Genomic DNA, 26,376 nt, shown 5'->3' with positions numbered 1-26,376 from the left:
TATTCGATTACCCTTTTATCAGTTAGTCATGGTCAAAAGGCAGGAATAGTGGATAAGTCATCACCTTGGTTGGTAACAGATGTAATTAACACGCTGTAGCTCCCTTGGAGGGAGACAACGAGAGCGTGCACCGAAGCAAACCGAAGGTATTCCGGCTTATTTCCTGCATTTGATCGAAAACGGAGATAAATCAGCCGGTCTTTTCATTCCTCTTGGGCTTAGCAGAAACAGGAGGGTGTAAATTAAATTTCCCCATCCTCCTTTTGACTCGTCTGTATTCATGTTTAGGTCTCAAACTTGTGGCCAGACCTCTAAAAATGCAAAAAAAGAAGAAAAAAAAAGAGTGTGTTGGTCAGTGAGAAGAAAAAGCAACGTGGTCGGTCTTTGTTAGCACGCTGAATGGGCTCCGTGATTGAGACTTGATAAGAAATCGGGGGAAAATATCCAATGTGAAGATGGGTGATTAGGTGGGCATTGTCGCTCGGGGGAACAGACCAGCCGAAGGAGCAGGAATACTCCATGCCAAACTGCTTCTACCATTTATTACACATAATTACATTCTTAAATAAAAACGATTCACCGAACAGTTTCCTTGCATAGAGATATTACAATACCAATTTAAAAAAGGAATTATGAAACAAACCGGTAACAAAAATAAATCTTTCTCATTTTTCCATAATAAAGAACATTATCGTACCCATACGTCATAATATACAAATGATAAATTTGAAACACTTTGTACAGAGGAACACAAACAGAAGGACAATAGAGAAGGAAAAGGGATTGTGTCGGGGAAAATGGAGGGAAAAGAGAGTGTGCTTGTAGAAAAAGGGGAGGTGCGTTTGATTTAAAATTCAGACCTGGTGGAAACGGAGGTGGTGTCACACATAGTAATGTATGTAACCCCCGCACATTCTGCAGAAAAAGCTTGAGCTGCAGACTCAAATGAAATAATTGTTTTTTTTTTAATCTGTGAAAAATACGAGGAATGAGCAGAGTATGCGTCTATAGGTGTTGGTGAAAAGTGTTTACAGAGTCTCAGCGGCGGTGTGTGGATATTGTGCTAAAAAAAACCCCTACTGTACAGACTTTGTGATCATGGTAGAGCATGGTTGTTAGGACTGTAGACAGGTAAACAAAAACATCAGATATGCAAGTGATTTTTTTTTCTCTCGAAAGAAAAAAAAAGTCTGAGTGCAAAAACACAGACGAAGAACACACAGGCACAGCAGAATTGAATCAATCATTAAGATGACACGGAACGTAAACGCATCCTCAGAGACGACATGAAGACCCCCCCCCCGCCCCCCCCCCAGAAAACACATTCACATTTCGAGATTTCAGTTTCCCACGACTCCTGGAGAACAATTTTGTTTTCGTCAGTTGCCCAAAAAGAGGCGGGCTAACATTTCAGATCAGCTTCTTGTTAAAAATCCAAAGAAAGTCAAGCAAACACACATGAAATCCCTCCCCACAATGTTCTTGTTTAAATCCACAATTTCAATCGATGCGGAACAGTCTCCAGCTTATATATAAACACACAGATTCATTCAATAGGAGCATATCGAACTTAAATACTGAAACACACACATAGAGCTGCCATCAGCAGTCACCTTAGAAAAGGTGAAACTGCCATTCTTCGTTTCCTCTTTCATGTACAGTCAGAAAATTACACTACAGCAAATCTGCTTGAAATTTGAAATGTTTATGTTCTTCGCTTTATTTTAAGAGTCATGTTTTTGCACATATGGTGAAGAAAATGCAGCTTGGATGGCCTTAAAGACTTAACAAAAAATACATAAATAAATAAATAAGTTAGTTGTTGTTTTTCAAAATCTCCAGAGTAAAATATGTCACTTTTATAGTTTTTGAAACTGTGAATATGAATCTTGTCCGTGAATGTTTCTTAGCTAAGACTGGGTAGGACTAGTAAAGGGCGTGTCAAATCATGTAGCTCCGCCTACATTGGCTCCACCCAAAACTCCAAACTGCAGGCTGTCATACATGATTCTAAGTCATGTTAGCCAAGTAAAAAGTAAACCTTGTGACAAACCTTCAATCAGCTTGAATACGGATGTTCATCAAACAAAAGGTTTTACAAAGGATTATCTGAAGGACCTTCTCATTCCACATTCATCCACCAGATCTCTACGATCTCAAGCCTGCAACTTCCTCCACATTCCTCGATCCAGATTAAGGACCATGGGAGATCGGGCATTCGCTGTTGCTGCCCCCCGTCTCTGGAACTCTCTCCCGGATTATTTGAGAGCTCCACAATCACTGGATGACTTCAAAAGAGGCTTAAAGACTTTTTTATTTAAGCAAGCCTACTCTGCCTCCACATGATTTTTATGATGTTGATTTTATCTACGATTTTAGTTGCACTGTGTAGCACTTTGAGATTTTTTCTAATGAAAAGTGCGGTACAAATTACATTTATTAATTATTATTATTATTATTAGTATTATTACCCTGCTATCATGTTGAAATGCATTGCTAGTTTCTGCCAGTTTAGAATATTTTTCTTTCACGAGTCGGCTGCACTTTTTGCTAAGGTTGCTAAAGTTTGGAGTTAAATTTGATGCTACAATTAGCAAAAAAAAGTGTTTTATGTGGTAATCTGTGCAGTGGATTTGTAAAATGGTCATTTCAGAGTTTTTACAAGATGGCCACCGCGCTCAATATAATCTGCTACACATCAACCACAAGAACTAATAAGTTTTGTTCTAGTGCTGCTTCTGCTGTTCCCCACTTCACAAACACTTACCAACTCTGCTTGTCTTACCTTCCTCAACTCCTGACTATACATTGGACACCTTAAACAGTGTTATCTTTTTAAACTAATCGGAACAGTTTCATGATATGAGACAATGAGATTTTTCGAAGATTTAGTCCAAAAATCAAAGGTTTTTGGACTAAACATTTTCATAATTTGGCCTTTCTTCAAGACAGTTAGTGCTAGCTGGAAAATTTGTGCTTCAAGGTTTTCAGTCTTCTTTGTCCCATCAAAAACTCTAAAGTTTGGTTTTCTAGATCAAGATTGTGACTTATTTCAGCTTGACCCCACCGACACATATTTAGAGCTGTAACTCTGATGCAGACATTTTACTCTGAAGACTTTTCCTTCAACGCAATAAAACAGCAAAATCAAAGCTAATCAATTGACACCCAAGCTTGTGTGCAATCTTATGTCCATCTCAAATGCATCTGTGAATTTAAGACATCTAAGAATCGGATTTTAGTTATTTCTCTTTGACATGACAACGGCCATGTTACACAATATAAATGCTAATTGCAGTTTTCCTGGTGTGGATGTTTGACTCGTTGTGCGTGTGGGTTTCGCTCTGCCACAGTTACATAAGCTGATGGGGCAGTTACCATTGCTGACTGAGCAGATCCACCCTCCCCTAACCCATTTTAGCCACCCACTGAAAATCTGCACTCATGCTGGTCCATGAGAGCCGGTAAAATGTCAAAAGCTACCAGCTGTGACCAGCCAGTTTCTCCAAGTCCAGTCATTTTTCCCTAATGCAAAAAATAACAGAAACAGTGTGTATGGTCTCCCCCACCATTCTCCAGTGTTTTAATGGGTCGTCTGGCAAAATTGGCCAGGATTGCAACAGATACATTCACATTGATTTTCTCTGACAGGATCCAATTGATTGATTGAATGTGCCTTCCTAAGCGTCAGTCCTGCAGGGGGAAATATCAGCATTCCGACATACACGCTGGTCAGGGAGTCAGCAGAAATCTTCTTAGATGTACATAGAGCCAAATTTAGAGAGATGTCCAATACATTTCTTTTATTTGAAGTCAAGTCAGAGAGATGTTTAATTGGAAGAGTTCTGCAGGAATGTGAGCTGGACCGTCTCAGTCCAGCGGCTCGGTTGGTGCCAATCACTCTCAAGCCCAAAGAGATCATTTCAGGCATCCGTCTTTTCTTTCCTTCTGGTTGCATCCACTTCCTGTGAGTTCTTCTCTTGTGAGGTGTCTATTTAAAATGGTCTTTTTCAAAAGAGTAACAGGATCTGTTTAGAAACAATATGGCCTTTAAATACATAGTGATCTCGTTTTGTGTTCGGTGTGCTATCGCAGTGGGCTAGCTGCTTGAACTTGTGCTCAGGTGGCACGTGAAAGCCAGTATTTCATTTGGACATTGGAACGTTTCCTTTTGTTTTTTCTTCTTTTTTTTGTTTTTTACAAAAAGTTGAAAGAGTCAATTGTGCAACCGTTTGTGTCAACAACTGATAAGATCTCAAGAAGGAAACGCACTCTTCGAAAGCTGCCTTGCATCTCTCCAGACGGTCAGTTTCCTCTGACGTTCCCGGAGTCGATAAATTTGTCTCAGCAGAAGTTGATCTGGGATGGGGGATAAGTCAGTGCAACAGACGACCACATATCGATGCAACACGTCTCTGAGGATTCCAATGCCAGAAGAGCAGAAAGATCCATTTGGCGTTTGTCCAAAACTCTAAGGATGATTCTAAAGGCTGTGGCAGGTTTGACAGGATGAATGCTGAAAATCTTTTTGAATATGTGGAATTTCTGAAGAGTAGGAATGTTGAAAACGTGTGACTGTACAATTGCTGAGCGATGCGGCTTGATCACTCATTGGATGAAGAAAACAAAGAGCTGCCATAACGTCCTGCACCAACCCCTTGAAGAGTCATAGATAGGGTGTTGCCATTCTGTATTAGTGGACCAAAAAGGTTTGAGCTCAGTTCTGCATATGATCAGGCACCCTATCTGGTCCTCCCGGTGTCTTTCAAATCCATCTTCTCTGTCTTCCTCTTGTTAGTTTTCAGCTGTCGATAGTCCATCTCCTCCTTTCGCTCCCGTTGACCTCTCGCCGACTCCTCAGATGTGTCTTTTCATGTGCAGCGCCAAATGATCCGACCGCGAGAAGCACCTGCAGCCGAAGAAGGAGGAGAAAACAGAGAACAGCTTGTTAGCTCGTTACTAAAGCATGAGGAAGAAGTTTGTTTTGTAGACGGAGCTAAATGTTGCTGTTAGCTAGTGAGTGCTGAGCCGCTAATGCGCACGCAATTAGTATATGTGTAACTAATTCATAATCAGCGTTTTCAGCAGAACTCCTAATGACTTCAGCTGCGCCATGAATAACTAGAGAGCCTGCAGATGGATCTGTTGAAACAGTGTTGGGGGGAAGGAAGAGGAGGAGAGGAGGGGAATAAAAGGCGGCATGCAAAACATGCGCAGGCAAACGACAGCTAAATTAGAAGGCTCGAAGCCTCTCATCTAAAAAAACCAGCCTGGTGGAATTGCTGGGGCGTCGCTCCACGGTGAAAAATGAAATTGCTCTTGTCTTTTGTTATCAGCAAGGGGTTTTTGAAAAATGTTTGCGAAAATGAGGATTTCAAGCTGATTGCCACAAACTGACATAATAAAGGCTTTCAGCTGGCTCATTCCTGTGCCTGCTTCCACACACACACACACGCGCGCACACCCCCACACACGCACACCCCCCCACACACACACATTTATGCAGCCTTTATCAGACCCTTACATTTTTTTTCATATGCATGTCTGGATAAACTATGCTTCCGCTGAGAGTTTGTAGAGGAAAACAACTGCTTCATTCCCAAGAGAAGTGCTTTCCAAATAAGAGGGTTGGTTTGTAAGAGATAACAGGGAGCTGTTAGCTTTGGTAATTGGTGTGTAAGAAACATTTGAGAGGAAGAGTTCTTTTAGGGTGAGTCTTATTTCACTATTGATCATTTTATTTGCATTAGCACTTCCCCTTGGCCTCCTCATTTCACCCATTTCAAGAAGGTAGTGCATTGTTAGCCATCACTGAGTCCTCTTGCTTAAAAAGATCAGAGACATGGTAGAAGTAGTAGTTTTCAAAAACAATTCTAATATTTTTGACTTCAACTTTTAAGCATTTGAGAAACAAGTCCAAGTGAAATCTCTAAAAGGTAAGTCAGTCAAATCTCAATTTGTCAGAGGGCAAGTCTGACTTCAGTCCCAAGTTCTTTGAGGGGCAAGTCCAAGGTAAGTATCAAGTTTTTGCAAAGAAAGTCAACATCAAGTTTTTCATTTTTTAGGAGAAAATCCAGTTTCAAACTTTTTGCCCTCGAGTCTTTCAACCCAAGACCAAATCAAATTTCAGGTCTTCATTGACTGAAGTTAACATTCCCCCATTGAATACATGCACAAGGTTTCATTCAGTGACGAGACAAAATTCATCCGATTCAATGGTTCTGAGCTTCTAGAATTTTTGCCATGACAAGGAAGTCTTATAGGGTATGTTTTCCACATGGAACTGTTTTTAGCGATCATAATCTGAGGGCTTTTTTCTTGAACGTAAGGAGTCAAACTGCAGCTAGCTATGTGGAGATACTGCAGCGGACGTCCCATTGGACTGAGGGCCTTCATCTGTCTGTCAGACAAAAGGACTTCTTCCAGGAGAATGCCTGTCCTCTTTACACTTCCCATGGTGCATTTGCAGAAACAGATGTCACTTTGAGACCGTGGGTTCCCTTCGTGACACCATCTTCATCCCTAGGAACAATGCTCCAACCAGTCTACTGGAGACTAAGAGTTGTTTGGCTTAAAATCAACAGGAATATTTTTCTTGGAGAAAGTATCTGAGAAACAAAGGACATTTTCCAATTACAACATTCAGTCACATTTTAAACCTAACAAGACTGTCAGACAGAGACTGTTTTACACCATGTTAATCATTAAAAACCAGCATTACAGAGGAGGTGACCTCAGGTTTAATCTTTCCAACACCTACAGTGCAGCTTGGACTCGTCTCTCCAGGAGTTTTAACAGCTTTTCACACCTTCAGAAATATGACCAAAACAAGTCACACAGCAGGGTTAGGGATATGTTTGGCGCACCAAATGAGAAAAATAGAAGTATTGACCTAAATGGAGGGCGGGGCCAATGACTTATATTTCCTTAATTATTCATTCTAGGACCTTAATGGCCCTAGTGTGATTGTTCAGACTACAAATTATAACCTGAACAAGGGTTGTTTTTTCCAACCCTTGTTCAGAAGTTTACAGGCTTTTTGGGTGAGAGGTGAAACATCTTCAAGAATTGAGAGAAATCTTGTTGCCTTCTACTCAAACACTTTGCATATTCATGTCCCGACTGACTGTGGATCTACACCAGCAAACCCCAACTCATGAAATCAGGCTGTAATATCCAAACTGTGGAAAATTATCTAATGATGCATATTCATATTTATCTCTAATATTCATTACAACACCTGACTTTAGTATATTGACTGATATACAGAAGTTGGGTTCAATGGTATAAAATGGTTTGCTTACAGCAATGAAATTAGAGGCGTTTGGAATAAATTGGTAACAGGTAGGTATGATTGTGAGATGGGACCAACTAATTTGACCTCTCTACATCACAAAAAAACTATTAGTACTCCCTCCTACCCACTTACTAGCATAAGCAAACTACATGAAGTGACTAAGTGGCAGGGCAAAGGGCATTTACTGCTATAAGTGAATATGGCTGAACTGAATCAATCTAAAGCAACCAAAGACAATAGATGCCTGTGTGATCTTCACCATGAAAATGATATCCACATGTCTTCAGCTGTTGATTGTTTTTAAGACAATCAACAGTTCGTCCTGTCTGCCAAACAGACAGGTTGAGCCTCCATGTCATACCACTTTCTGTCCTATCTTTATGTGTGTGTTTATCCATACACTCTCGTGGAATGAACAAAGTGCTACGGAGTCATTCATCACTGTTCTCGTGTGTCATTAGGAGTGTGTGAGTGTGTGTGTACACTTTCGGAGACAGATGGCAAAGTATGAGTCACGACTTGGGGGCACGACACCAGCTGGCACACCGTGGGTCTGTCTCACCCCACAACACCCCCTGCAATCCTCAATCTTCCTCTCGACGTTTTTTGTCTCCACTGTTTCCCCTCTTCTTTAATCTCAGCAGGGGGCATGTGTGTGTTTGGGTCTTTAGGCTGGAAGGGCTGGACGCCTACTGACACATGACAGAGGTGGGCCCAAATTAGAGGTGTGCCTGCGGGGAGGGGATAGGGGGGGGGAAATACTGTACATACAGTCTACCCAGCTGGGACTTGATTTAGCTGTCGCTGTCTGGCCTGCTGTTCATTAACACACACTCAAAGACCCCCCAATCTTATCAACATTAGGGAAAGTACCCCAGGTGAGATGGGATTTCTTTTTGTCCTTTAATAATGAACCTATGCATGATTCAAGAGGTCCCATATTCACTAACTTCCTCCATTGTGTCCAATTTCCACACTGTCGCTGTACTTAAAAGCTCCCATACAGTAGATAGTTTATGCCACATTTGACAAATGGATGACATCTTCATTGAGTTCCATCCTCATGAATAACTGAAGATTGTTGAATATAATTTACTGAAAGATCAACCTGGAACTACGCTGCAAAAAGTGCCTCCTCTGTTACAACCTTACCAAACTCAAGTTCCATAAAATAATTCGGGGGCTTGTAAAAATGTGTTTTTTCCTTACAGGAATTATTTTCCTACTAACTGAAAACATGTTTTTATATAAGGAGAACATAAAGTTAAACATTTTTGTGCTTAAAGTAAATTAAAACTTAATTAATATTACATTACTGCTCAGATTTAGAGTATATTTTAAGTCAAATATATTTTTAAATTTTTCAAATTTTGCAATGTTTTTAAAGACAATGAAAATCACTTTCTCACTGTAATTATTGTGCTTCTTTCCCATCACTTTAAATACTTCATGGGTATTGGAGGAGCCATAAAAAATGACTTTAAATTAAAACAGAGATTTTTCTGTCTTGTTAATGTTATAAAAGCCCTGGACCAGTGCTTCAGTATCTGACATTTTTGTCTTGTAAAGTGCATTAACACAACATTTATTATATATTAGCACAGTTTGAATATAATGACAAAAAAAGCAAAATAACATATTGGCTATTTTGGTGCAATAATGGTGCCATGCTTGAAAATACATTTCTGCTTGAAAAATGTAGTGCTCCTTTGGTTTTGGTAAATAAAACAATTTCAGTAAATGTTGATTGATCTTATAAAAACTCCACCTTATGGGTCCAAAACAGAAGATTAATATGTCATAAACTTTTGTGTGATGACATTAATTGATTCCACACCGGTTTAGCACTTTTGCTCCAATCTGAAAGCAGCCTCCATATCAAGGCTCAATCCAGTATTAACATGCAGCACCAGGCTAAATGTAAGCAGAGTGAGCACTCTCTGGGTTCTCCCCTGAAAGCCTTTGCAGGTTTCAAAGAAGCACACATTAGTAATCCTGCCAGCACACTTTCAAACTGGGTCAGAACCAAAACAGTTTAGAGTGTGTTAGTAGTATCTGGTAGCAAACTTTGCAGAAAACACGAATAACAGCAGGAAAATGGGAGAAAAACACATCAGACGGCGTGAAAGGAGGGAGAGTTGTGTTTTGACAGACCTGTCACAGTGGTTGCACTTAAAAGGCTTGGCACCCGTGTGTTTGCGGTAGTGCCTCGTCAGCTCGTCGCTCCTGGCGAATCGCCACTCGCAGCCCTCCCATGAGCACTTGTACGGCTTCTCACCTGGAGCATGAAAGTAAAGAAAAAATATAGATAAGCACCACTTTCATCACCCGTCATATTCTTATTTAGTTATGAGCCACAGCAGCAAATATCAGGTTCCTTTAAGTTAAATATACTGAGCACAAAAAACAAGGAAATTTATGTTTGGCTGATACATCTTGACAAAGCCTGATATACTGTTAGACAGCTAGTTGGTTCCCTCTTAAATGCTTAAATGGTTTCATATTTACGAATGTGAAGAACTGGCAGTGCCAAACAGCTTTTGGGTGAAGCAGTGAACCCTCTCAATGGAAAAAACAAGACTTGTCATTAAATGTGTTTCCATCGTTTTGCTGAAGTCTCACATTAGAACAGGTTGATGGAAACGGTACAATTTAAAATAACTTCCTCAATTTCGTAAAAAAAGTTTTTATACTAGCTTCAGCTGGTTCTAGTTTTTCCAAAAAAGAGTTGAGTCATTAATGGAATATGAAAATATATCTGCCGAAAAAGTTCTGTAGACACGTATTCCAAACACTGTTCTGTCCCTACGTCTCCAGACAGCATGTAACCATCGCCAATTCTAGTTGACATGGTAGAGCAATTACAACTTGAAATGTGTGGTCCATGCTAGTTAGCAACCGTTACATCATGCTTATCACAGCCATGTGTGGAATCAATATCTGACGAACTGACGCTGTGCGTAGCCCGGTTGATCTGCTCTCAACCGGTAGATGGAAACTGTGCCAAATTCGCATTTTCTTTTTTCTGTTTTGCGACATTTTAAAAGTTTGCTCAAAGTTTGCATAATAGTAAGATTGAAACGTAGCTGACATTGGTGATATCTGCAGGCTTAAGCAAGTGAAGTTTGAAACTATTCAAGACAGCACATTAAATGAAATTTAATACAGAAAAAAAACGATAAATTTCACAATCAATCATTGCAAAAACTGACATTTTTGGGGTCCGTTTGAGGCTCTTGGCAGCAAATTTGTGCTAGTTACACAAAATTGCTCTTTGTGTAACTAAGATGGCTCTCTACAGTCTTATATGGGTTATCAATAGAAATAACCCAGCGGCAAAAATAAAAATTCTTCAGCCAACTGGTGATTAACTTGCGCTTAGGCATGATGGACACAAAAAAGCTAGCTATACAGCTAGCTAAGGTATATTAGCAGCTGCTTTTGCCTGACAGAAGAGTTCAGCAAGAAATTAAACTCCATATAGAAGATGAAATAGTCCTGCCATGACAACATTTAAAACTTGTGATTAATGTGTTTAAGGCCAACATTTTTTAAACAGATTAAGACATTTTATAGCCTTGAATTAAAATACATTGGTTGAAGAATGAGACACCATCCCAGGTGTGTGACCCTTACTGGTGCCAAACGTCCACACATTACTAAGACCCATTTGTCAATGGAGTGAATTGTTAAACTGCAAATGCGTCTTCTTCCTTCAGTATTCAAACATCCAATCTTAAAGCCTTAACCAGTCAATAATCACTGACCAGCAATTACATTTTTTTTTTTACAAATTTCTTGTGAATTTCCCTCTGGGATTAATAAAGTATATTCATTCATTCATTCATTCATGAGGAAATAAACATGGTTTCAAGAATGTAAAACTTACTGCCAAGAAGCATTGGAAAAAGCAAACAAATAATCGGACAAAGAGAAATATTTAAAATTCCCCATTCCGTATGTGTGTTTGTCCTTTTTTAGGAGACTGAAAATATAACGAAATGTTCAACTGGAATGGAGAAGCTCCCACTGGTCTACGATCTTGCTGAACATGCAAAAGAGCACAGAAGGGGTTGCAAGAAGTGGAGCGGTAGAAGGGAGGGTGGGGGGGATTAGAGCCAAGGTGGATGAGAGTCTGGGAAGAGAAGGTGAGATGAGTGTGAGTAGGAGAGAAGTGCCGCAGAAGTGGATTAAGGCAGGGGAGGCTGCAGATATGCCGGCAGGGAAAGAAGAAGGAGGAGGAGGAGAGGGGGTGGAGATAATTAGGCCAGTCACATAATGGCAAGGAAGCCACAATACACCAGCTGCGTCCAGCTCTGAAGATGTCAACTGCATCAGTCACATCCCATCTGGTTGAATCCAGACACACTGACCAGCACAGCTTGAGTGCTTTCCACACCAACGCCGGCTTAATCCATCCAATGTGACCATAAAGGAGACACAATCGATGGATCAACTGCTGTCAAGTTCTTGTTCAAAGACGGCGCTTGTTTTACATTGGTACCAAAGGATGTAGAAATTCCACCCAAAAAAGAAAAGGAAAAATCTATGTTTGCACAGTATGTCCAAGCAAACAATTCAAAGGGAACATCTGCTGCTAATTCAGTGGGAATCAACAAGAATCGCCAAGCAAGCCACAACAAATCTAAAGATGAAACAGATCTCACAACGTATGCTCGGTTCAAGGACTGTGGATCAGCCAGAAGCCATGTTGAGGAACACTTAATTAGCAGGACTCAGAGACGATAGAAAGGTGTGAAATGGGGTGTCGGGGGTCTAAACACTGAGGAGGAGATGATCTCCAAGTGATGAAAAGATTCGTCTTCACTTTGCGCTTCTGCTATTTATAGAAACATCTCTTTGAATTGCTGAGGTAAAATTTTAAGAGTTTTTGCTACATCAGTTAATAATGGATGAACAAAGTACTGTATGCAAGAAAAGTTGCAAAGTAGAAATCAATAATTACTTTTGAATTCCACACCAACGCCGCCACTTTTTTTCTAATGCACTACAAAATCTAACAAAATTTAACCACAAGGTGGATTTAAATGACAAATTTGCTCCTGAAAAGTCAATGAACTCATGAAGGACTGCGGTGCTGTGCTTATTAAAATACAAGACCTATTTGCGGTTGAGTAGTTGTATTATTTTTTTATATGCTAATTTTTTCTAGCTCACATCTAAAACATTCCAAAGAAAATGTAGCTTGGGAACCTGAAATACTGAGGAGTAATGCTACTTAAAATGCTTCAGGCTGGTGTTTGCAAATCAACCAATCTACAAGCACCATTCATTTTCCTAGGCTCTGATTGGCTGAACCACCAGCCAATCAGTGGCTGATTGGCTGGTAATCCTTACATCCATGGTAAGGATTACCATGGATGTTAGCTTCTGCTGTAGTGCTGACAATTACCACTGTGTATATTAACATGATCCATATTAAGTGTAAATTTGGAAGCGCCTGTCAAACCTATTGACAGGCGTTTGGAGTGCACTTCCTACTGTTTCTGCCTTTGTCTACTTCTGCAGTTATAGAGGTATGTTTAGAAAATACTGCCATATTATAATTGTACTAGACAATTGTAATCACAAATCTTCTATGAGGATCCATAAATGTTCTTCAGTTAAATTCTAAGACATAAGATAAGTTGAAGTTGGTATCTAAAGCACTCCACACCAAATCACTGCAGAAATATCCAGTAAAAATGGTGCAGTGGAGGCTGAAGACCTGCTAGTTTAACACCATAAGTCTACAGACTAGGTTTTTGTTCTGCTGGGTGATTTTGTTTAGAAATGCTGAAAACTGGACAGTGTTTACGAGGTGGGGGGGAGGGGGTCTTACACATATTTGATCAAATTTAATGTTTTCAAACATAAACAAGTCAGCTTTTAAAATGTATTTATGGACATGTTTCACTTTTCAATTACAAACAGTAGAAGACACATTACATATGGTGCTTTTCATAAAGTATTTTCCCCCTTACGGATTACATCTGGTTTGCATCTTTTTCAGACGTGAATTCTTCAGATCAAGCAAAATTTAACAGCTGACAGAGACTTTACAAATTCATGGAGTAAAAGCAATTCAAAAGTATTTCTGTGAATATATAATACCCTCACTGTTACTCAACAATGCACTGTGTCTGACGAGGTTTTGCTATGTATAATTCAGTTCACTTTGATTTGGTCTCAGCAGTTAGCCCGGTTCCCTGGACCCGGTCCTCAGCAGGTCTGACCCCTTACGCCTCTGGCCAATGAAATCCCCAGGAGGCAGGGATGCCTGTGTGTGTTGCCTAGCAATGTCTGCAAGGGGGAGGGGTGCGTTGCATCTGTATGTGTGTGAGAGTGTGTGTGTGTGGGGGGAGGGGGGTGAAACACGAGGAGGCAGCATTCGGCGCAGCTGGCTGGATCTGGTACCGGCACGCCGCCACGCCGCCGGCCAATTAGTGAGCGCGCTGGCAGAGCGCAGAGCCAGTTGCTTGGTGGTGATAGTGGTGGTGGAGGAGAGGGGCGGGGCGGCAGCCTGCAGCAGTACACAGCCACTCAGCTACCGACTCCTCCAACCATACACTGCTCATGTTGCCTGGCAACAAGCCCCCCCATCACCACGGCGCTCGTCTCCCTTAAGAAACCGTCCGACAACCGGGCGAACGCAGCCGGCCCCTGCTGCCTCTCACCAACACCGTTCTAGACTGACAGCTCCATCTAATCCAGATTAGCCCCAACACAGACATAATCAGATTATATTCCTGTTAACTTTGGATTAGTTTAATGAAAACACTGAATGAAGATTATGAAGTTAAGTGGATTATTTATGGAAAGTGTTAATTTGTGCGTCAAGAAAAAAGAACTCCATCTGTTTTCCAGCTACTTTTTTATTCATCTGAGGAAGCGGCATATGTGCAGTCTCCTTCCAAAACACATTTCTCATGTGTAATCTGATAACTGGGTGTTTCCCTGAGTCACCGTAATCCCATTATGTGTAATCTGTTACTTCCGAACGTTCTCTCGTGTGTAAGCACGAGCGGCGGCGTGTGCGCCGCGCTCCACAGCCTCTCAGGTGCCAGTACTGGAGCTTAATTACATTCCCTCCATTAGCCAGAACCTGGGCAGAGCGTCCGGGTCTCCCAGGTCATTACAGACGCTCAGGCTGGAGCGGCACCGCGGTGAGGGAGAGGAAAGACACACAGGTTAGAGGGGAATGACGGAAAATAAAAGGGATTTTCTGTTTGTGATAAATGAAACAGGCAACAGAATTTTGGCCGTTTTTTCTTTGCAAAGTAGCTCAGTCAGAGTTGACATGCAGGTAGGACAGTGATGTGAACATCAGGTGTCAAGTGTTAAGTCTAGATTTTGACTGAACCATTATCACATGTGGAAGTTCAAGCATTCAGTTGTAGCTCTGTGGACGATGGATGGATGGATGGATGGATGGATGGATGGATGGATGGATGGATGGATGGATGGATGGATGGATGGATGGATGGATGGATGGATGGATGGATGGATGGATGGATGGATGGAGATCAGTTGACCTTAGTTGACCCCACCTCCTCTACCTCAGCAGTAACTTTTGTCCATGGAACCCTTCTTGCTGTTTCCTTAAAGCATAATTATGAAATCGTTTCTTCTTCTAGACTTCATGGGAATCCTATTAATAAAAATCACATTCTTCAAAGAAATAGAGCTAATTTATTTGCTGTTATTTAACAATACCTTATCGAAACATGGAGGGTGAAGATGTGAGTGGCAGAATGTGAGCAGGATGAAGATGAAAACATGCAGCCCGGCATTGTATTCCAGAAAGACGCGCTTTAAGGAGGACAGAACGGAGGATGAGGCAAGGTAATGAGAAAAAAGAAAAAGGCAGAACAACCCAACAGTCTTCATTTTTTATTTTTTTTCACCCCGGCCTCAAAATCTAATTGTACCATTCCTTATCTGCCATAAGCCTATTCACAAAAAAAGCTCTACAGGGCACTGTCATTTCCACTCAGCCCGTCTAATTCCAGATTAAATCGTAGCCTTTTTCCCCTCGTTTGGTAATTTATGGAAATAACAACTAAGAAAAAGAGGATTTGAGTAATGACATCTTTAAACTTGTCAGGATAATGGCTCAGTGAATGAGGGAGCCTGTGGCACTGTTGTAGGCTCCAAAGAGGTTCTGTACTGTACCTCCCCCGTTTGTCTCCGCTTTGTTCACCCAGCGCCTCTATCTCTTCTTCTTCTGCTCTTCGTCTTACTTTTGTTTCCTTTTGTCAACAGTTTCTCCTTCGTCGTCCTACCTCACTGCTTTGAGTAACAAGACAGGTCTCCTTTCAGTGCAAGGCTCCAAACAAGAACATTTTGGCATTTGATATTTTTTTAAATTAGGAAATTACAAACTTATTCAAGGTTTAGTACTTCACAGATTTTTCTGAGGTAACTTGACTCTAAATATTAGCATAAAAAGTTTCAATTTTCCTCGAATTTTAGTGAAAAATTGAAGGCACTGTTTAAAACACAAAATTAAGTATGAACCGTGTAGAAGAAATGAATTCCTTCCAAATGGATTTCAATAAAGTCCCAGAATATGAAGTCCATCTTCCCACAGCATGATGCTGCGACTGCCATGCGTTATTGTGGAAATGGTGCCCAGGGTGGTGGTTAGCGGCAGCCAACAGCTATTAGCTGCTACAACGGGGTACTACTGCCAGACTAAGAACTTTTTAATAAAACATTTATTTAATAGCAAGAATAAAGTCAGAATAATTTCAGAATAAAGTTGTAATGATACAAGACTAAAATCGCACGAAAATGAAGTTGTAAAAATATGCGAAAAGTCATATCAACAGGAGTAAAGTTGTGATAATGTGAATATTCATAATAATACGATAATAAATTCGTAATACAAGCGTAAAGTCATACTATACGTGGATCTATGTTGCTCTGCAAATCCTCTTTAGATCTTAAATCTTGCCATTTTATTTAACAAATAAAATATTAAAAATATTTTCTATGACATAATCAGTCGTCTCATTCTTGAAACAGAAGTACGTTTGGGCCTCTAACCACAGTGCTCTTGGAATGGGGGCCAGAGGTGCCCTGCTTGTCTGAAAGCCCGAGGCCCTGGCTCAGCTGGCTCAGGCCCTGGTTCGGCTTTGAAAACCGATAAAGTAGAAACAGGATGACACGTTTACACTTCAACATTAAAACTGGCAACAAAAAAGAAGGAAAGTCTCAAAATGCAGCCGAGGATTTGTGTTTGACCACATTTAACCGGGACCGCCAGCAGAACGAGCCTCTGCCTGTTATCCCAGTTACCATGATGGGTAAATCCCAGCAGCGGTAGACCTGCCACACTGGGAGGAATCAACGATGGCACGTCTGCTGGCCTCTTGCTGCAGTCAAGCCGATGCCTGCACACCACTGAGGGTGTGATCACACATGCATCATGTCTCTGTTATCCCCAGCATGCAAAGGTTGACAACTTGATTCTTTTGGGGGTTGCTTTTTTTTTTTTTTTTTTCCCAAAATCACACCCATAAAAATAGAAACAAGCACATGTGGCGTCTTGCCGATGCTGCCTCGGTGATCCGTCAGCGGCGCGGCCGGATCCGTTTAGATGGCGGGGAGAGGAGAAATCTAATATGAGCAGCTGTAAATGTGTTTGGCGTGATGGACGTTGGTTTCTGTATCCCTCCGGTTGGAAGAAACAGCTATATACGTATTAAATGTCAATAATCATCCAATTATAGCTCCTGCGCGCCTTCCTTAAAGGCGGTTGGAGACCAGACCTGATAAACGCAATTATTTCTAATAGAATCTGAAAAACACAGTTCTCACTTTAGCAATCAGATCTGAAGCAGAAAGTCTCAGGAGTTCAGCGTGAACGCCCGTCAGAAATCCTGTTAATTAATACCAGAAACCCTGAGTGTTATCCCTTTGTCTCATTCTATTGTCTTAAAAATGATCCTATCATACCATGTTCTCCCACCTCGGACCTACGGAATGAACGGAGGACAGGTGCCTGGGATGAAGCTGGGAAATGGCGGCCTATCCAGGTCAATCCATCTATCACTGTGCAGTTACTCAGTCGGAGGACAGCTCCCTGACAGAGGTCTGAGTGGTTCGAGATTAAGATGGAAGAGCCAGAGAGTTATAACTTCTGAGCCCCCCCTCCTCCCTCCTTCCTTCCTTCCTTCCTTCCTTCTGTAGAGGAACCTTGACAAGGAGGACCTGCCCCAGTATGGCAGGGAGATTTACTTAGAGGGCGATAAATGGAGAAGGTTCTGCCAAAGTCATTCATGTTTTTATCTGTCATTGCTTTTTTTTTTTTAACGCCGCAACCAACATTTTCTGTGGGTCTGTAAAGGATTCTCCATAGTTATTAATGTCCTAGAATAAACCAGGAAATGGATAAAACCATCAAATAAATTCACCTTTTATTACAATACCAGAATGTCAAAAAAAATAATAAAAAATCCCAGATACCTCATTTATTGGCACCCAAACACTTCTCATTAAGCTCACATTCCTTAGCCACAATTCAAAATGGGCAAGACAAGTGAACATGGAAGTCAAGTAAGAAAAATACATTTATCTTTCATAGTCAGATATTGAATATAAGAAAATGTGGCCAAATCTCATCAGGGCAATACCTCACGGTAAGCAGGAGGATAAAAGCCTTGGAAGGTCATCGTGTCACCATGGCAACCGCTAAATGCCAGCCGATTGTTGGAAGGAAGGTCAGGGGAATTTCTCTTCTGTCCGACCACCACTAACATAAACACGGAGTTTGCGTAAGTCTACTGGACCTTTGCCTTGGTAAGAAACTCTCTGGTATTAAACAAAAGAAGTAAAAAAAAACAAAGAAATGACACCAAGACAAGTTTATCAATCTTAAAAAGACATCCAGAGCAGACATAGAAAAAACAGCCGCCATGCTTCTTAAATTTAGAAGAATACAGATAAAACTCAGAGTGCACCGATGGCAGTTTTCTGGCTGACCACTGATCTTTAAAAAGCCTGACCTGTTGATTCTGGTTTTGGCCGATATAAAAATTTTTTGTCTTAAAAGTTTCCAAATATAACAACAAAGTCGTTAAGTTGGAAACAGTTGGGTGACTATTGTTAACGGAGAATGAGCAGATGTTACTCTGCTGTGGTTTACTCTCACATTTACTCTCGTACATCAGTGCCTGTTTCAGTGAGGTTAGTGGATGACAAAATCCACCTTTCGCCTGGAAAACAAACATTAACGATTAAAGAAAGGAGCCACAAAGCTTCCCCTCACCTGTATGCGTCCTCTGGTGGGCCTTCAGGTGGGAGCTCTTGGTGTACACCTTCCTGCAGCCGTTGAACTGGCAGCGGTGGATCCTCTTCTTGTTCTCTGGTAGCTCTCCCCCGAGTAGGCATGCCGCTCCTTCCTCTTCCTCTTTCACCTGGACTGGAAGCGCGTGTCCTGCCACTAGCCGGGCAGCGCTGAGCCCAACCTTCCTGGCCACGAGCTTTAAGGTGAGCGTCCCGTCCGCTGAGGCCGTCAGCGTCTGGCTGGGTTTGACAAGGTGCCGGCCCAGCTCCGGAGAAGACGGGGGAGTTAGAGAGGTGACGGCACTCAGCTGGGCCAGGTGGACCCCTTCCGTTGCGTCTGAAGTTTCTGGCCCCTGCCCTTTGGGTTTGAGGTCTTTTGTTGAGGTTAGATTCTGCCTCATTGGACACAGGGTGACAAGAGGTGGACTTGGCGGTTCAGGGAGGCCTGGGAGCAGAGCCTCAGACAGGTCTTCTTCACCGTCCTCCTTCAAGTAGGCCGGAGTCAGGAGGCCGTCCAGGTCCTGGTCGAAGAGCTCTGACAGACGCTTGGGCTCCGTCTGCAGGTAACGCTCCAACTCCAGGCAGGTCTGCAGCACAGAGAGAAACACTCATTTACATTCAGATCAGGCAACTTTCAGGCATGTCCGTCTTCCCTCTCACGTACCACTTAGCTGTTTCAACAGCCATCAGATCATCCGTTATGCTCCAACATAAAAAACAAAACCTGCATGACGCTCTGCTGCGTTGCACAGCTGTCACACGCACAGATAGCCACAATGACAGCCATGATTACCTGAAAACTCTAGCAAGACGGCTGATTAAACCCTGATTGATTGCAACTGCTGCAGAGAAGAGTGGGTAGCAGGGGAAGAAGTCCCAAACTGTGCAAAACCCCCACCGAGCAACATTTTATGGAGCTTTGACAAACCAGCTTCCCCTGGGTAGAGATAGGGAGATTTATTCAGCTGTAGTTATGGTCTGCTTCATCCCTATTACTCCAAACACTTTTCCCTACGGAGAGCAAATAAGACTTGCATCCCCTATTCCTGTGAACTGGCATCCTGAGAAGTCTATTACTTCACAACAAGCTGGCAAGATTCTAAGCAGCGAGGGCCCGGCGTGGGGAGCGAGACGCTCCGTGTCCAAGGATGAAGCTATTATGTTGGAGCGGAAACGGCGGCGGTTTGATCCCAGGGATGGTTGTGTTTCGCTTGTACCCGCTAACCCATTCTGACAGCCGAGATGGAGGCTAGCGGCTCCGTTGGGTGCGTGCAACTCGCCTCTTCGTTGGCGCGTAAATAGGCACTGACAGACAGGAGTAGCTGGTCCCATTATCAGGAATAAGACTGCACAGACTGAACACATCAGAGACGTTTAGGATCCCACTCCGAACTCGCCTCTTTCCTTGTTTGCACCTTCTAAAAATAGAAGGAGTGTCTGTTGCTAAGGGAGTGTGGTTGCTCCTCGAAGCTATTTCTTTCTAGGAACAAAACAGGGCTTCAAATTAAAAAGCTGTTCAGGACACATCTACAGTGAGAAGTGGAGGTAATGCGCCGTGTCTCCTACACTGCAAAAACTGAAATCTTAGTAAGATTAAATATCTTAAATTAAGGAGATTTTTCTTGTTTTCTTTCTGACAAGATAATTTTTCTCACCAAGAGGGATTTATGTTAGAATATTTTTCTTATTTTAAGTGTTTTTGTACTTAATTATCTCAGTAAGATATAAAAGCTTAATGTTAAGAAAATATTACTTATTATGAGTAGATATGTGCTAGAATCTAGAATATCAATATTTACCAATCAAACTTCAAGTCTAGAACTTATTTTATATAAGTAAAAATTTCTTATTTCAAGCACAGAAAGCGAAATCACATACTTAATGAAATGTCTTCAGATAATTAAAACAGACTATGTCCAAATGGAATCCTTTGTGTTATTGTCAATGAAAAATAAAAAAAACCCATGAACTTATACTCTTGTATAAGTTGGCAGAGTGTACTGGAAATTATAATTTAATATTTAAACGGTTGACATTTAACACAACAATTTCAGAGACAATATCAGCTTATATATCAAGATAATTCTTGGCATGTTTCCATCTGCTAAGGACCTTCTTAATCTGATCTTCTTGATGTAAGATGTGGGACCTCTTACTGACATGTCATGAAATTTCTATTGATGTGTGATTTGAAATGGCTGGTATTCCACACAATGAGATTAGAATCAACAATATTGATTGGGTCAATGTCATGATAAATATTTTAACTTTTGGTTTATATTTCAAATTCTTACTTTATAAGTTACTAATATTAGTTTGAACAATATTTTATTCATCATGTTTGTAACCCCTTTTATGACATCATACAATCCAAATGGGAAAGCGCCCAAAATGTCAGTGAGATGGTAGTAATGTTCGATACAACAGATTTTCTTTCCGATCCAATACCGAGTAAAATTTAAGATGGTATTGGCAATACAGATCCCATACTTTGTGCAAAGACAGTTAATTTGTTTCTTAATTAAATAAAAAATAAATGTAATCCATATCTTGGCTTCATAAAAAGAACACAATGTACTCTGATGCACTCATTTTAAACTCAGAAGTACATTGAGACAACAATCTTGTTTACTATAAACTATTTTAATTCAGCAGAAATATACAAAATATGTGAAAATGGAGTTGCAAAATAAAAAAAGTAAATTAGTAAAGTAATAACCCTACTAAATATACTGCTCAAAAAAATAAAGGGAACACTTAAGTGTTCACTTAAGTGTTTAAGTGTTCCCTTTATTTTTTTTTAGCAGTGTACATCATTGTTTAATTATTAAAACTACTATAAAATGACAGCTGAAATAGCTCCGTGTCACTTTTTATAATCTGTCAACATGTCCATTTCTGAGTGAGTGAGCGTCAGCAGCACGCTGCGCATGGGCATTACGTCCTTACACCTTACATACTTACCAGGCGGAAGAAAAAGTAGTTCCCATTAACAAAGTTTCATTTAGGCAAGATCTCAATAATTTAGTTACTTTCTAACGTGCTCTTGTTAATCTACATTATCTCAAATTACTAAAATGTTGAAAGTATTGATCCTTGGATCTGACAATAGATTTTAAAGAATTAAGTTCTGGTATCGGAAGAATCGATATTTCAGTATCAATCCGCACATCACTAACGGCAACGCCAGAGATCATTTAACTGCCCTGATTAACGGTTAATTCAGTTGTAACAGCCTAACTAAGCTTTTATCTACTGTACTTTTATAAGATTTTCTTTTGGCAAATTCTCTAATCTCGGTTGGACATGGATGAAGATGGAGGACTTTTTACGTGTATAGACCCTACAGCTGCTGTACTCAGAGGTAAGTTTAAAGTTGTCTGTCTTTCTAAGATAAGCTAACTGAAGCTAGTTAGCATGTCGTGATATGCCAATTTTCATCCGCGGTTAAAGAGCCGCTCTTGTGAATATGAGCTTTGAACCACAATAGATGTGGCTTAAAAATAATATCGACACGAGTTCTTGGTAGCTTCCGTTTTTTAACATAGCTAAGATGGCTTCTCATTCGTAGCTTCTGATTCGGGAAATGGTTAAAGGGCAATTCCGCCTAGTATTTCACTAACTGAGGGTGTTTGATGTGCTGTAATTTAAAAACTTAAATGCAATGAGTCTAATAGCCTAGGTTAGATATTCCACACTGTTACCAGGATATTTTAAACACTATTTTAATTGGTGAATTTAAGTAGTAGTTTGATTTAATTAAAATGACTTTCTTGCCATCTTGAATTCATGTAATATTGTAATTGAGCACATGAACTAAAATAAGACTTGTTTTATTTTTCAAGTAAACCAAACTGTTGCCATGGTGAAGCCTATGCCGGATAAGTCTCCAATCACGTATTGCACCATCTACAAGAAACTTTGAAACTTTGGGAATTGCAAGTGACGGAGTCCTTCACATTCTTGAGGTAAGAAATGTATGATACTGATTCATCATGACACTGATTAGTCCCTTAAACGTGATTTGTTTTGTGATTGTTTTTCTGTCTGTGCTCCAAATAGCAGATGACCCAACAACTTCAAACAAGACCACTTTTCAGCTCTGCGGTGATCGTGAAACCAACTTTCTACTGGCCATTGGAACCATGCCTGCCCTGATCTTCTGAAAGGAGGACATCACAGCTACTACACCTTTCAGCATGCTTGTCTGTGGCCACTCCTCTCTGTGCTGCTGACAGATGTCTTGAGAACGGCGTCCGTAACTGAGGCAAGACTTCCACATATAAAAGGCTATGGCTTATTGGAAGAAGTTCATTGCGGAGGAAGCTCCTATTGTTGACATCTAATCCCAAGATTTTTCTTTGCTTTGGACAATTTGGTTTGCTTGACTCTTAGGGCATCTTATGAGTGCGGCAGATGTGTCAGATCGTCATTTTTCTGTCATTTTACAGGATTGTTCCAGAATCAGATGCCCATCCAGACTTTAAATTCTGGCCAGTAGTCATGTTTTATTTTGTTTATGTGAAACTTAAATGTAATAAAGATGTTAAAAGTAATTGAACTTATGTCTTCATTTCAGCAAGCCAATAACATCTCTTGTTCCAGTATTCACAGGATCAATTTGTAGATTTTTGTCTTGGCATAAGAACCTTGAGTAAAGCTATGACGAAATATATATTTTAATCCTATGCAACAATAAAAATAAACTAGATTTAGGTATATCACTGCAAAAAGTCCCCTTTCAAAAACAAGAAAAAAAGTACAAAAATAGGGTATAATCTTCTTAAAATAAGAAAATTATCTGCCAACAGAACAAGAAAATTTATCTTGTCAAGATTTTCTAAAACAAGAAAAAATATCTAACCAAGATAAACCTACAAATATCTTAAAATTAGTGTATTTGTACTTAAAACAAGCCAATTTTACTAATACAAATAGAATATATGAGATTTATTTTCTTAATACATAGAGCATTTTTCTTAAAATAAGAATATTTTACGCTATTTCAAGAAATTCAGTGTCAAGTAACATTTTCTTTACTTGAGATAATTTTTCTTAAAATAAGATAATATATCTTACTCGTATAAGTAAAATTGGCTTGTTTTAAGTAAAAATACACTAATTTTAAGATATTGTAGGTTTATCTTGGTTAGATATTTTTTCTTGTTTTAGAAAATCTTGACAAGATAAATTTTCTTGTTCTGTTGGCAGATAATTTTTCTTATTTTAAGAAAATTATACCCTATTTTTGTACTTTTTTTTCTTGTTTTTGAAAGGGGACTTTTTGCAGTGTATTCACACTGTACGCCTACATCTTTCTTCTTTCCTGCAGTGAATTGTCTTTGTTGGTTCAAGGCAATGAAATTCCAATAAAATAAAAGGGATTTATCCTCTGTTATGCCTACTTTCAGGGCTAAATTAAGTATTGATGGTGTGGAAACATGGGAAGCAGGGAATATACCGGCACTTTAGCTTTTAGAGATATAGAAGAAAAAGAACCTGCTCTGTCCGGAACATTATCTGAAAGTATCTTTCAGCCTCTCGTCACTTCATCTTCAACTCAACCCAGATCAATTTCCTGAATTCAACCTTTTCCTCTGTCCTCCTTTTTCCTCGTCGTCCCCAGTTGAGGACTAATTATCTTCTAAAACCAGCAAGTCGAAGGGGACTTTATTCAACAAACTGCTGAGAACTGCAAACCACACTGTGTGTGCTTGAGGTAGTTCAAGGAAGCAGAAAAGAGGATAGAAGGCGTTAAGCGAGTGACGGTGCAGAGCGGGCGATGAAGGAGAAGGAGTGATGGAAGGACAAGGCGAGGTAGGCAAGCAGAGGTGAAGAGAGAGCAAGGGAAGGTCTTGACTTCATTCTCACCACGGGGGGTGAATCCGCTTTGCAACCGTGACATTTGGCGTAACGGGATCCTGTCAGCGGGCAAACCGCAGGGCCTCGCGTTCGTGCACGCTAAATGTTAGGTTGCGACCCAAGGTGATGGACTACGATGTCGCGTGTGACACAGCGTGCCGACGTTCAGGCATGCACTGTACTTACACCCCAGCATGCATGCGGAATGAGGGACGCTGACAAGGTAAGGAGGATAGAAGAGATTCCAGGTGAGTAGGTGGCAAGTATGACAAGCTTATCATGCACCTTTTTCTAGCTTCTGTGTTCCTCCCCATCACTCCATCAAGCCCCTTCCTGCCATCCTTACCTCTCCTCCTCCCCCAGGTGGTGGCATTAACATTGTAGCAGAGAAGGTCATGCAGCTGATCAGCAGTTCCTGTGCGCCCGGTGGGCAGTGATGAGGGTAAGCTTTACTGTATGCAGCAAGTTCGACCGTGTATGCCCATAATTTGGCAAGTGCGAGTGAATGTGAGTAATTACCACACTCCATGTGCAATTATGCAGCTCTTGTCTGCATGTTTGTGCGAACACCTACGCGCATGCATAAACATGTCTCTTGCTGGTCTCATGGCATTGAGTGGGCAACTTGCATCCGTGTGTAGGCAAGTAATCAAGCGCCGAAAGTTTGGCACAACAGCCAGGATAAAGGAATGCTCCTGGATTAAGTCCAGTTTGGACAACGCTGATCTGGAGACACGGCAGCAGTTGGCTCCGCGCAAACCCAGGGTCCGTTTCCTAAAGGGCTCTCGGGATGAGTCCTTTATGGCAGCCAAGATAAGCTGAGACAAATCCAGTGGCTGATCCAACATCCTCGGCTGCTCCAGCAAAGAGAAGCGGCTCTCCGTTGTGGGGTAGGATTGATGAATAATTTATTTCAGAATATTGACAAGCGTGACAGCTCTAACCTCTGGATTAAGCTCTCAACTGGATACTACTGTATGGTTTCACTCTCTTTAAAGGGTGAGAAATAAACTCAAGAGTTTATTTCTGTGGATGCTTGGATGGTTGTTAAGAGATTTTTGCAGAGAGAACCAACAGCATCAAGGAACTAATTTATTCAGGGGAAGTCTTATCAGGCTGCCAGATAGGATACCCATAAACAAATAAAGTAATTTTTTCCTGATGCCTCTGTGGACCTGCATTGATTCTTTCACCTTCTTTTGAAATTATTATAGTGTCAAAGTAGGAAGAGACACGCTCCAAACATAAGTCCCTGATTCAGCAACAAGGACTACAAGTTTTCATATAAGGTGACTACAGTGACTAAAGTTATACATTTTTCCAAGATTGATAAGAGAAAATGTAAACTGATGAAACACTCTGCCAAGACACCGAGAGCAAGACTGAAGGAGATGATGACATTGCTGTCCAGTATTCTCCTGTATACTCTTGATGTCTCCAAATGTTTTCAATAAAGAGTAAGGTTAGAAGACAAAAGATTTTCTTTTGAAGGAAAAACAGAGCTGGCTAAACTCCCAAAACCTTTTGGACATATATATGTTTGGTGTGAATAAATCCAAGAAGAATTTCTGGCCCTTAAATCCAAGAGTTTGCGACAGAAACGTCTGCATCAGCTTCAGAACATGGGATGACTTTTCTTTTTGTTCTAGGTAGATAACATAAACAGTTCCAAATGCTACTTATATCGACTGAAACTTTCTGCCAAAAATAATCTCAGAATACCTGTCAAGAAGAAATCACAAACTTTAGCAATGGCTCTGTTTTTGTTTCCCGTGTAAGCATTGCGGCGAACCCGAAGTGGCTGAATGAAATCCGACGACGATTTCATCTAAACTGTTTGCCATCACAACATTCTGACTGTGATATATCAAAATGCCACTGATAAGAAGCTGTAGCGAGAGAGAAAAAAGAAAAATCAAATCGTG

The 26,376-nt window shown here is 40.7% G+C and overlaps 1 protein-coding gene and 1 long non-coding RNA gene across 2 annotated transcripts in view; one reads left to right on the top strand and one right to left on the bottom strand.

Annotated features, from left to right (window-relative positions):
* Window positions 1-527: 527 nt before the first annotated feature.
* klf7a (Kruppel like factor 7a) overlaps window positions 528-26,376 on the bottom strand; it is a 50,632-nt gene continuing 24,783 nt past the window's right edge. The window contains exons 2-4 of the mRNA XM_008423636.3: window positions 18,573-19,176; window positions 9,452-9,575; window positions 528-4,909 (exon numbers count right to left, since the gene is read on the bottom strand). Coding sequence (XP_008421858.1) covers window positions 4,858-4,909; window positions 9,452-9,575; window positions 18,573-19,176 — 780 coding nt within the window. The 3' untranslated portion in view covers window positions 528-4,857. The remainder of the gene's footprint in view (window positions 4,910-9,451; window positions 9,576-18,572; window positions 19,177-26,376) is intronic.
* On the top strand, window positions 22,320-23,145 carry LOC103473398 (uncharacterized). The gene is made up of 2 exons (XR_001777499.2): window positions 22,320-22,557; window positions 22,652-23,145. It is a non-coding gene; the product is annotated as an uncharacterized LOC103473398 (long non-coding RNA).

The sequence above is a fragment of the Poecilia reticulata genome, chromosome 2 (genome assembly GCF_904066995.2).
Source record: "Poecilia reticulata chromosome 2, P_reticulata-male-v2, whole genome shotgun sequence".
Classification (NCBI taxonomy): domain Eukaryota; kingdom Metazoa; phylum Chordata; class Actinopteri; order Cyprinodontiformes; family Poeciliidae; genus Poecilia; species Poecilia reticulata.
The sequence above is the reverse complement of the archived record's forward strand: the minus strand, read 5'-3'. Positions and strand labels throughout refer to the sequence as shown.